This window comes from Balaenoptera acutorostrata, chromosome 15 (assembly GCF_949987535.1).
Source record: "Balaenoptera acutorostrata chromosome 15, mBalAcu1.1, whole genome shotgun sequence".
In the NCBI taxonomy this organism is placed as follows: domain Eukaryota; kingdom Metazoa; phylum Chordata; class Mammalia; order Artiodactyla; family Balaenopteridae; genus Balaenoptera; species Balaenoptera acutorostrata.
In genome coordinates, this window is record NC_080078.1 from 39,422,234 (window position 1) to 39,434,149 (window position 11,916).

The window sequence follows — 11,916 nt, forward strand, 5'->3', positions numbered from 1 at the left end:
GCCTCTGGGACATTCTTCACGCTGCCCCTGCACGGCTGGTTGCACTCATGGTCCTCTCAGCCCACCCTCCCCAGGGGGCCCAGGGCCTCCACCACCTGCTGTCTCAGGAGAGAGCACCGCCTCCGTCCTCCAGCAGGACCTGGCAGAAGGGGCTGTGCCCCCGACCTGCTGGCTGAGTCACTCACCAGAGTCCGGGGCGGGGGCCTCCAGGGGCTGCATCTTGCACCCCGCCAGACTAGACAGGTTGGGTCCTGTCTCTCTGATCCTGTTTCTGCACCTGTGAAGCTGGGGCCATGCACTGCCAGTGGGGTCAGGCTTATGTCTGTCCATTGGGTGATGAGAAGTCTGGGTGCGGTAGCCAGGTAGGGGTGCTAACGGGAGGCCAAGGTGGGGTGGGTCTCCCTCAGACTCAGGACCTGGGGTTTCTCCAGACACCGCCTGACTCAGCCCGCAGCCCCTCCAGGAAGCCCCTGGAAGGTGGGGGTCAGCCGTGTCTGTGACCCACAGCACTCCCTACCTGACCGCCTGCACCCCAGCTCTGGACACTGCGGAGGGGCAGGCGGCGATGCTATCTGCTACCGGCGCGGTTAATGGGGCGGCCGCAGGTCCTGATCCGACTGGCCCCAGCCCGGCTGGCCCAGCGTGGGGAGCCAGGCACAGGCAGGAACTGCCCTCCCTGGGGCCATTCCTGGGTGGGCGTGGAGGTGTGGCCAGCTCCCAGGAACAGAAGTGATTTGCTGGGTCCGAGGGTCCCCCGGGCACCCCTCCCCGCCTGCCTCCTACCCCCCACCCCCGCCTGTGGGAAAAGCCAAGTCTGTTCGCGCTGGGAGGGAGGCAGCGAGCTGTGAAGGCCACCGATGCCTATCGTGGCTGCAGGGGCTGGCAGGGGCCCAGCGGAGGCCACGCTGGGCGAACAGCCCTGGGCCACAGAATGTGGGGGCACCGTTTAACCATGGAGGGAGCGGCCTCCTGCATGAATCTGACATTAGGCCTGGCCTGTCAGATGGGGGCTGGAGCATGTCCAGGGGTCCCTGCCCACAGCCCATGTGCAGAAACACAGGCCTGACCAGGGCTGAGACTGTGCACACCTGCCTCCCCCCGCCCCACTCTGCCCCCCCCCAAAGAAAGCTCCCCACTCTCTCCCCAGACTCCGGTCCCCCAGGGAGGGCCCAGTCCACAAGAGGAGGTCCGGACACTGCCCCCCTGATGCTCAGTCTGGGGACATTTCTGCAGAAGGTGACACTAGACCAGCGAGGGACGAAGGAGGCCCAGACGGGGTGTGAAGGTGGTTTCCATTTTAATGTCCACAACTGTGATCACTAAAGAGCCGTGACCCTCTGCTGTGCCTGTGTGGCCCCAGAGACGGGTGTGGCCACGGCGGGTGGGGGTCTGTCCACGGGCATGCTGGGGCAGGTGGGGGGCCAGGCAGCAGGCATGGGGTTGGAGAAGGGCCCCTGTCTGTTAAGGACAGAGATGGCAGTAGGGGCTGTGGTCAGACCTCAGCACCCGCGGGGCACTGCAGGCCAGGGACAGCCTCAGGGGGCCAGGAGCCCCCAGGCCCACCGCGGGTGCCCCAGCTGCCAGGAAGGACAGGGTCCTCTGGGGCCTGGAGGGGAAGACCTGGGGGAGGGACACTGGAGTCAGCCTCACACTTGGTGGTGTGACTGGACAGAGGCTGGGCTGCCAGCGTGCCAGGTGGCTTGGGGGTCCCCCGGACCAGCGTGGGGCCCAGCTCCGGCTGCCCCCAGGGCCCTGGGGGCACCTCATGCCCCTTGGTGGGCGCCCGTTTCACAGAGAGGTCGAGGGGAGTGTCGGGTGGCCGCACGGCCCGCTCCAGCGCCTGGTGGATGGTGAGCAGCTCCCGGCGGATCTTCCCCAGCTGCTCCCGCAGAGGCCGCGGGGCCAGGCCCCCAGAAGGCGCCAACTGGCCCAGGCGCTGTTCCACCCTGGCACAGTCGCCGAGGGCCCGAGTCAGGTCCTCGCCCACGTGCCCAGGGCCCCCCAGCACCAGGCCCAGCGGTTGCTGGGGCAGGGGGACCGCAGGACCAGGGGTCTCAAGGTCACTTAGCTCCTTTTCCTCAGGCCACAGCATCATGGAGGGGCCGGTCCTCAGGCTGCGGGGCAGAAGCCAGTCAGGAGGCTGTGCTGCCCGCACAGTGCCCCACCCCCTTCACGCCCCTGTCCAGCCTGGCACCCTGGCCTGGGGCCTCGGAACCCCAGAAGGAAGGAGAGGTTGGCTCCCTGGCCTCAGTCTCTCCTCTGCGGCCTGAAGCCCCTATTCCTGGTGACTGAGCTCCAGCTGGGGGCCCAGCCACCCTCCCCACCAGCCCTCTTCCCACCTCTCCTAACACCCCCACGACTGGGGCCCCTGACACCCACCTGCTCTGGGAACTGAATTTCGTCCTGCTGCAGGGGTCCTGCGGGGGTTCTGGCCTGCCTCCCAGGGCCAGCTTCCTCTTGGGGTCGCTCTGGGCAGGCCGCTCCAGCTCCCCCTCCTGCCCCGGGTCCCTGAGAGCACCACGGGGCCAGGGCCCACCCAGCCCAGGCACTGGCAACTTCAGCAGCCCAGGGACCAGAGTCTCGGGGGGCCCTTTGGGGGGGGCAGAGGGCTTGGCAAGGGCAGTCTTGCCTGCCGGCAGCCCCAGGCTATGCTCCAGGAGCAGGGGGTAGTACAGGCGAGGGACCAGGGCTGGGCGCTCGGGGGGCTGTGGGGCAGGGAAGGCAGTGGCCGGGGGCAGCAGGGGGCTGGCTGAGGCCAGGAAGGGCACGTGGGCGGCAGCGGCCAGGGAGGGCCCCAGGTAGGAAAAGAGGCCCGGGCTGAGAGGGTAGTTGACGCCCAGCAGGGACAGGTGGAGGCTCTGGGCCTCAGGGAACTCCCTGGGGGTGGGCGGGGGGTAGCAGGGGACGCTGCTCTCAGGGCCCGTGGCAGGCACGTCCACCCCGGCCGTGCTCCTCGGGCCCCCACCCCTCCCCGGCTTCCATGACTCGGCCAGGAGGCCACCAAGGCCCGCACCCTTCTGGGGGTCCCTGGCCTCAGGGAGCAGTGTCTCTGGGGACCCCTCGGCCCCTGGCCTGGGGCCCCCAACCCGGCGGCGCAGGGAGAGGACGTCGGTGACCATGTGGTCGGGCGTGGCGGGAGCATCCAGCGCTCCTCGGGGCCGGCCGCTGGGGTCCGTGGGGTCCGAGGAGTCCACGGGGTGGCCTGGGGTGGGTGCACGTGGCCGGGGCGCGGCTGGGGCCCGGCGGCAGGCCCAGTCGGGGGAGTCCAGCAGGAGGGAGAGGGAGTCCTTACAGAGGCTGTACTTCATGTGGTTGTAGAGGTGGGACTTCTCCAGGCAGGTGAAGGGGCACTGGAAGCACTTGTAGTTGTAGGGTTTGCCCCAGGGCCGTGGGATATAGTGTGGCTTCTTGGGCTTCCTCGCCCGGGCCCGGGCCCCGGGGCCCAGGCGGCACGAGCCTGCCTCTCCGGACATGGCAGCTGCTAACGGGCGAGCCCCGGCCCCATGGCCACCTGCGGACAGGGCCTCAGTCATCGCCAGCCGCCCCGGCCGATGCCCCCTACCCTCCGTCACAGCTCAAGGCTAAGCGTCCAGGCACCGGCACCCGCCCTGTCCCCCTCCCCGGCCTCTGCCAGCAGAAGTGGCTTCCCTGCCTCACTCTCTGTAGGGTCAGCAGACACAGCAGAAAAAATGCAGGATGCCCAGGTAAATGGGACTCGGGTAAACGGGAAATACTTTTTCAGTATAAGTATGGCCTAGCCAATATTTGGAATGTGCAGTAAAAAAATTATTTGTTGTTTATCTGAAATTTAAGCTTAAGTCCTGTACTTCATTGGTTGACCCTACACGCATCTCACCCCTCAGTCCTGGCCAGTCCCCAGCAGGCCCATTTCTGGGGTGACTCCACCCACGCCCATCTCCCCCACACCAGCAGAGCCCGGGTCTCCATCTACCCCACGGGCACTGGGTGAGTGACTGGAGGAAACCAAGTATGACCAGACTCACTCCTGGGGACACGGCCCTTCCTTGTCTTAACCACTCCAGAGACTTTCCTGCCCGCGGGAAAGCCAAGATAAGAGCCATGAGATGAGAAACCAGCAGAGGTTCTGAGCGCCTGTTTACACCGTGTCCCTGCTCTGCAGGGCGTCGGGTGGGCACTGTGGTCTCTGAGGGGGCCAGCCTTGCGTGGGCCAGGCCAGTCTGGGGGGCGTGGATGTCCAGCATGGCCTCACGGCACAGCCACCTGCTCAGCCTGGCTCCATCTGGGTGGCTGCCGGCAGGTCGGCAGCCGAGCCTGCAGCGGCCGAGCTTGGCCAAGACCCTCCTCTCCCCATGCCCCTGCACGATTGCTCAGAAGCCGCTCTGCACTCCATCTGGGCTGCCACCTGGGCTGTCCACCGCCCCAGTGTGCGCCTCAGCCGGGCGCTCGGCGAGTGTGTGCACACAAGCGTACAGCTCCTGCTGAGCCCTCCTCACTCAGCGACTGGAGGGACCACCTCTGCACGGCTGGGCTGACTCGGAACAGAGAGCAGGGAGGCCACCAATATGCAAGGGGCCCGAGCACACGAGGCTCACACTCCACTCAGAGTGGACGGGGTCACTGCACACATGAATGCACTCAGCATGGCCGGGGGTGTGAGCAGGCACAGGGCGCATGCACACACACACACGCGCACACCCGCGGACACACAGGGTCACAGTCACTCACTGATGTAGACACATGTACACTTGCCCTGCTCCCGGGGCTCAGGGACGGCCAGGGCACTGAGCAGGGCAGGGCTGGGGTAGCTGGGCAGCCTTTGGGAGCAGGCCGTCCTCCCCGCTGGCCTTCGGGCTCTGTACATGGCAGGCAGTCATGTCTGCTGCCCCCAAACACTGGATGGGCACCCCCATTATGGGAACAGCCACAGGGGTGGAGAGGGCTGCCTGTCCAAATGGGCCCTGCAGAGGTGGGGTTGGCATGGCCATGACTAGGGTGTGGAGGGCAGGGTGAGCAGAGGCTAAGTGACTGGCTTGTGCAGGGATGTCCACATCGGGGAGGGGACAGGGCTCCAAGAGGAGAGCACGGTTGGGAGGAGGGGGCTGTGCCCAGGAGAGGAACTGGGGCTCCCTTAGGGGCTGCAGACACTCCCTGGACTTGGTGGTGGGTGCAGAGGCAGGCCCCATCCCTGCCCCCCAACCCCCCAAGATACAGATGACAAATGGGTGTGTGTGCTCTGGAGACAGAGGCGGCTGTGCTGGGGCCATCGATCACCCAGCCCTGGGAGCCACACAGCTGTGCCGCCTGGTGCCACCACCCACCCCACTTCCCAGCCGGGCCCCTGGACTGGGGGGGCTCCTCCTAGGCCTCTGGACTAAGGGGGCGAGGGGCCCCTCCTGTGCTCCCGCTTCAGATCAGTCACCTGGCTTGGGGTGGGGGGGCTTGGTTGGGAGCCATCTCAGCAGCTGCTGACCCCACAGGGGCCCAGAGAACACCTGGCACCTGCCCAGCGTGCTTGTGCACAAGCAGAAAACACCCCCAGACAGCAGCACACACTCCCACACCCCCAAAGGCACATTCATTCGCACATGTGTCCCAACCCGTGACTCGGTGCGCGTGCCCAGGGCAGCCTGCACTCCCAGTGTGCCTACACAGACACCTGGTCCCACTAACCTTTCCCTGTCTGGGGGAAAACTGGTGGCAGGCCAGGCGCAGGAGGCCTCACCCCAGGGTGGGAGAGGGGGCACCCAGCGCTTGGAGCCACCACCAGCCACCAGGGGATTGATTATAGCTCACCCATCCCGGCTGGCGCCCTTGGGACTTGGGAGCACCCCACAGGGCGTGGTGCAGAGGAGGTGACCAGGCTCCTCCTCGGCTGAAGTCGAGACCCCGACTCCCTCCCCACTTCCCTCCACAGCCAAGCCCGGAGGGCGCCCTCCTACTAGGATGGGGCTGCTGCGCCCTGATGGTCCCGGTGCGCCGAGCCTGGACGCCGCGAAGTGGGGGACGTGGGGACTGGGGTTGCCCCGCCCGCGCCCCGACAAGCTTGGCGTCCCGCCACCCCGGCGCCCCTCACGCCCTGCCGGGCCCCGCGCGGCCCCCAAACTTCCGACCCGCCGCCGCCCATGCCCGCCGTACCTGCGCCCCGGACGGAGCGGAGCCTGCGGCGCCCCGATAAGTCTGCGCGTGGCCCCGGGACCCCGCCGGAACTTCCCGCCCCGCCCGGCGCCCCTCCCCGCCCGGCGCCTGCGGCGACCCCGCACCCTGCGGGACCCGCACAAGCTCTCGGGGCGCGACTCGGACTCTGGCCTGGGAAACTGAGGAGCGGCCCCCACGCGGTCTGCGGTCACTCACTAGGCAGCGAGTCCCCGAAGCCTCCGCCACGGACCGCGTCCCCCCGACGCCGACTCGCACCTACAGAAGTTGGCGGCGGGAGCGGCCGCGCGTGCGCCACGGCGCCGGGCTCCGGGGGGCGCAGCGACCACCGACCCGGGCTCGCGGTGGGGGTGGGGGCGCGAGCGCCGGCAGCGGTCTCCCCCCGGCCACCTCAGGTGCACCCCCGTCTCTTCCACTTCCCTGCCCACAGTCGCCCCCTCTGCGCACTCACCGGCCTCGCGCGCCCGGGACCCGCTCGGCAGTCTCCGCCGCGCCGACAACTCCTGGATGGAGCCGTGACCGGTGACACCAGTGGCACCACCCGAGCAGGGCAGGGACGGGCAGCGTCGCGGTGGAGCCGAGAGTGGAGACGCAGGTGTGCGGCCGAATGAGGGGCTCCTGGCACCGTCCCCGCCCCCGTCGCCTGCAGGCTGCCGCGGGGGTGCTCAGAGGCAGCCAGGTCTCCCGGGGTCCCCGCAGCGGTGTGATGGGGTGTCAGCGGCCGAGGACGCAGGGAGTGAGGCCGTCAGCACTCATCCGTCAGGGCAGGGCTCTGGCCCCTGACAGCCCCTCAGCCTGAGCCGGGGCCTCTGGGCTGAGCCCCGGAACAGGGGGACCTTGGAGAACAGAGCCAGCCTGGGGAGGGCTGCAGCCCAGCCCGGGAGGGGACAGAACTTAGCTCAGGGAGGGCTGCAGCAGAGAGCCGGCAGCAGAGCCCAGCACACACGGTGGAGCAAGCCTCCTTTTCTGGCCAAGACTTGCCTGCAGTACCCTTCCCTCTTCTCCAAACAGGAGGCTGAATGGGTCTGCACCCCCAAACCCCTGTCCTGCCCACTGACGGCCACCGGCTCAGAAAGAGGGTCACATGCACTCACTCCCCCTTTCTAGAAGCATCACCCCCCAGCCCCCACTCCTCACTCCACTGGCAGGTGCCCAAGGAGGGCTGCATCTGCCTGCTGTTGGCAGGACTCCTCTCCACTGGCTGTCCCTCCTGGGAGGACCCGGGTGAATGAGGCGGGGCCTGGGAAAGGGCCCACCAGAAAACCCCCGCCCCTAATGTCCTCATGGCCAGAGCTGCTCCCAGCCCCACCTCCCAGGGTACTAGGCTCCATGTTGATCCCCGAACTGTCCAAACTTAACAGTCTGGAGCCCACTTCTCAGCTGGGTCCTAGCGGAAGTTCATCTGACCAGCCAGGACCATTCCAGAAGTGGACACAGATACTCAAGACAGGCCAGTAACGTTTCTCAAGAAATTTTTGCCTTTGTTCAGGGGAAGGTGCCTTAACCCAGAGATGAGTGATGTGCCATCTCAGGCATGGGGTGGGGTCTGCTGTCGGAGGGGTGTGTGCTGCCCCAGACCCACTCTGTGGAGGCACAGAGGTCCCCGTGAGGGTCCACTTGGCCTTCCCTGTAGGCTCAGCTACAGGCTCCTGGGGTATCCCAAGCTCAGCTTGGGGGGCTGGGGTGCTTTGGGGAAAAAAGGAGTATCCAGTAGGGGTCTGTGAGATGGAGAACACTAGGTCCAGAGTCTAGTGCCTCCTGGGCCCTGCGAACCTGGCCTCAGTTTCCCCAGCTGTGCAGGAGGGTGACAGGCCATGGCCCAGTTGTTGGGGCTCTGGTCAGCCATGACAGACGTCTGTAAGGAGCAGGGTGCCATGTCCTGGGGGTGCCCAGTGCAAGGACACTGATGTGAGGGTGACTGCCCAGTGCCACCTTCCCTGACACAACCTGGGGGACTTCATTTCTCCCCGTAAAGTCCACAGGGCAGAACGGGGGCCTGGAGGACTGCTGTGGGTGGCACAGCCCACCAGCCTTTTCCTCTCTGCCCGCCTGGCCTGGCCCAGCTGACCAGCTGACCGTGCAGGCAGCCCCAGGCCGGGAGACAGCTTGAGCGGTCGTCACGCCAGCAGCCCTGTTGAGAGTGGGGGCCGGGAGGCCTGCTCCTTCTGCACACAGACCCCACTCCGGACATACTCAGCCAGGCCCGGGCCCCTATCTTGGGCACTGCCCAGAGAGGGCAGGGGGCACAGGTCACCCTGAGCCAGTGGGGGTGGGGGTCTCAGGGACGCCTCTGTGCTTCCTGGCCCTGCACTGCTGACTCCTCCGAGGGTCTGGGGAGGCCATGCTGCCAGCACAGGGGGCGGGCTGGTTGGAGGGTGTTACCGTCCTCCGAGGGAAGGGAGGGGCCTCTCAGCATACGGAGGGGACAGCCCAGTGAAGCCAGGTGACCAAGGAGCACTGGAGAGGGGGGAGGAGGCCAGGCCTCAGCATGTTGGGAAAAGCAGGAGTCCAGGGAGGGCAGCTCAGCAGAAGCCGTGGAGGCCGCCTCTGTGGATGGGCCTTTCCAGAAGTCTGGGTGGGAGGAGAGGTGTCGGCACTTCCAAGGGGCTCAGCACCTGAGGGGCATGACTGGGCTTCCAGGAGGGGTCTTGCCAGGGGTGCAGGTGGGTCCTGAACTTGCTCCAGGGGTCCCGAGAGCTTGGCCATGGCTGCAGCCTAATGGCCTGTACACGGGGGTGTGAGTCAGGTCAGCCCATCAGGTGCACAGACTGTCTGCTGGTCTGCAGCCAGGCTAGGCCGGACAGCAGTGCCAGCCCCTGTGCCCCTGTGCTCTCTGCCTGAGGCACTCCCAGGCACATCTGCTCCCTCACAGCTGGCCGGGGCCTGTCCCACTTTCCACCCAGGAGTGGGGCATGGTGGTAGGTCATGACCCACCCACTGGACCCCACCCTGCAACATGTTGGGGAAAGCTTGGGCCCAGGGAGGTGGCCCCTGCTCCCTGAGGCAGTGTCAGGGATCCGTGAGATTTGGGGCTTGGTCCCCCATGTGACCTGAGCCCTGAAACCCCTGCCCATGCTCCTTGGGCATCAGTCCCTTTGTCTGCAGATTGAGTGGTGGAAGACTTGGTCTCTGGGTGGTTCTGGCACCAGTGGGGTCCTAGGGAGCAGTCTTCTCTCCTCAGCTTGTCCTGGTGCAGGGTGGGGTGGGGACACACAGCCCCTCCCTCTGCCCCCAGAGGCATTGTGGCCATTAACGTCCTCTGCCTGCTTGCCCAAGGCCACCCGCCTGTCACCTCCATTAATGCTGGTACTTGTGCGCCAGGGGCACGTGGGCAGCACGGACAGTGGGTCCAGGGAAGGCAGGGGGATGGCGGTGCAGTGCCCAGGGCAGGCCTGTCTCCTCCCCTCAGTGTCCACACACGGCCTCACCAGGACAGGTGTCGGGGCTGGGCCAGCCTCTGCTTGCCCCGTGGGTAGAGGGACGGCGGTAGAGCGTCTAGGCAGGGTCTAGGAGCCCCTGGGAGGGGTCAGTGCCATGCAGGATGATGGCCACGGCTCATGCTCACCCTCTCACTGATGAGCTCTGGGACACATGGCAGCCCCCAGAGTGTCTGAGGGCCCCTCCACGGGCCAGTGCGTGAGTTGTCCTTGGCACTTCCTTCTCCTTGCCCATTTGAGGTGGCCTCAGGGACCCACGGCTTGGTCCAAAGGGGCAGGGTTGGGACTTCCCTGGTGGTCCAGTGGTTAAGACTCTGAGCTCCCCATGCAGGGGGCCCTGGTCAGGGAACTAGATCCTGCATGCCGCAACTAAGACCCAGCGCAGCCACATAAATAAATAAATAATTTTTTAAAACCCCAAAAAACCCACAGAGGGGCAGGGTCACACCTGAGGGCCCTGGGTGCCAGTCTGAGTCCAGTGACTCTGAGAGCATTGGGGAGCCACAGCAGGTTCACAGCAGGTCTGTGAGGGAGCAGCAGAGCCAGAGAGATGGTGCTGGGTGACTGACTGTGTGGAGAGGGCTGCAAGCAGGTTTGGGGAACTCCACTATAAACTTCTGAGGGGTGGGCAGAGTGTGGCCCATGGTGGGCACATGCAGGGCCCAGATATTCTCCAGGGAGTGTATGGGGGTACTGCCCAAGCTGGTCCAGGGATGTGGGGTGGAGCGGGCCCCCCTGAGGGAAAGGGCATCAGCTGGGAGGCTCCTGGCATCGGGGACCCCAGGAGGCCTCTGGCCCCAAACCTGCTCACTGCACCCCTCCCCCAATTAGCTCCCTCCTCTGGAAGTCACCCCGGCCGGCCGCTCCCTGCATGCTTGATTAGCGGCCACCCTGGGGTGAGGTGGGGTGGGGTGGGGTGGTGTGGGGTGCAATCCAATCCTCCATCTGCCTCAGGCCCTGGGATGGAGAGGCTCCTGGATGCTCTCTGGAGGCGCCAAGAGGGGCTGCAGCGGGAGTGAGCTCCCTGCTATGAGAGGCATGCCAGCTGGGGCAGGGGCCTTTCCAATCACTGAGGGAGCAGCCTGGCCAAGCGAGTGGGAGGAATGGCTCAGGCCGCCGAGCCCCAACCCAGAGCCCCCACCCAGCTTCCGAGCCGCCCTGGCAGAGCAGCGCCCGGGGCCGACAGCAACCATATGTTGGAAGAGGAGCTGTGCAAGTCCCTCCGCGGCCCCTGGGGCCCAGCCTTCCTGGGCCTGTCACAGGCGATTTTCCCTGCCTGAGTGGCAGGCCGGCCAGCGGGCGAGGCGGATGGGGGCTGCAGAGCCTGTGCGTACTCTGGGTCTGTCCCCCATGGCTCTCGACACTGACCCTGCCAGTCGGGGCAGACGCAGGTGCCGGGCCTGGAGTGGGAGACCCTGACATCCCGCCAGACGCCCGCCCCTTGCGATCACCCCTGTCCAGGTCAAGGTCGGGGGCCCAGAGAGGATCCCGGGAGAGGAGGTGGTCAGCGGGACCAGCCCCGCTGCTCCGTCGTGGGTGGGCGCCCAGGGCAGGCGGGAGAGTCAGCCCAGCGCCCAGAGCCCAGAGCCGTGCGGAGGAGGCGGGAGGCCGCAGCTAATTTGTACACTAAGTGCTTCTGACAGGGATGCCTCACAAGTGAGAACACAGCACCACCCGCCTCAGGAAGGCCACCGCGGCCAACGGGTGGGCAGCCAGGCGGCCTGGGTGAGGGGCCAGAAGGGGGTCGTGGGGGGATCTGGCCCAGCAGAGACGGGGAGGGGACCGGGGATGTGGGGAGTGGAGGTGGGCTCCGGACGAGGGGCCCCTGTGGCCGGAGGGTCAAAGACACAGCGGGCAGTGGCTGAGGCGGGGAGCGGGGCTGGGCGGTGTGGAGGCGGCTTGCCCTCTTCCGACCCTCGTCCACCCCTCGCACAGGCCTGGGTCCAGGTGCCACTCGACGAAGGCCGAAGGCCCAGCAGGCCAAGTCCACTCCTCGAGCCGGCTCCCCCTCCTTCTCCCGCATCACAGTGGCCACCCCCACCCAGGGCCCTGACCCCGCCCCTGGCCGGACCGCCACCTGAGCCCCCGCCAGCACCTCCCATGAGCTGCTGCGTCCCCACCAAGGGTGTCGCCTGCGGGGGGCCCCCAGCTCCCATTCCCCTCAGCCTCTCCCTGCTGGAGCAGGGGTGCCAGGGGAGCGGGCGCTGGCTGGGGTGAGCCGGGGTCTCCAGGCCAGCCGACAGGGTGGGCACGCAGCCCCCACCCCACTGTGGAGACCCCTGCTGGGCCTCTCTGATCTTGCTTCCTGGGCCATCTTGGGGCTGGAAGAACGTGGGTGCAGGCC

The 11,916-nt window shown here is 66.9% G+C and overlaps 1 protein-coding gene across 1 annotated transcript; it reads right to left on the minus strand.

Annotated features, from left to right (window-relative positions):
- Positions 1-1,333: 1,333 nt before the first annotated feature.
- PRR35 (proline rich 35) lies at positions 1,334-7,178 on the minus strand. The gene is made up of 3 exons (XM_007181789.2): positions 6,587-7,178; positions 2,380-3,511; positions 1,334-2,114 (listed from the first exon to the last, which is right to left on the minus strand). The coding sequence occupies exons 2-3, from the start codon at positions 3,471-3,473 to the stop codon at positions 1,493-1,495; spliced, it is 1,716 nt and encodes a 571-aa protein (XP_007181851.2). The 5' UTR covers positions 3,474-3,511; positions 6,587-7,178; the 3' UTR covers positions 1,334-1,492.
- Between the last annotated feature and the right edge of the window lie 4,738 nt (positions 7,179-11,916).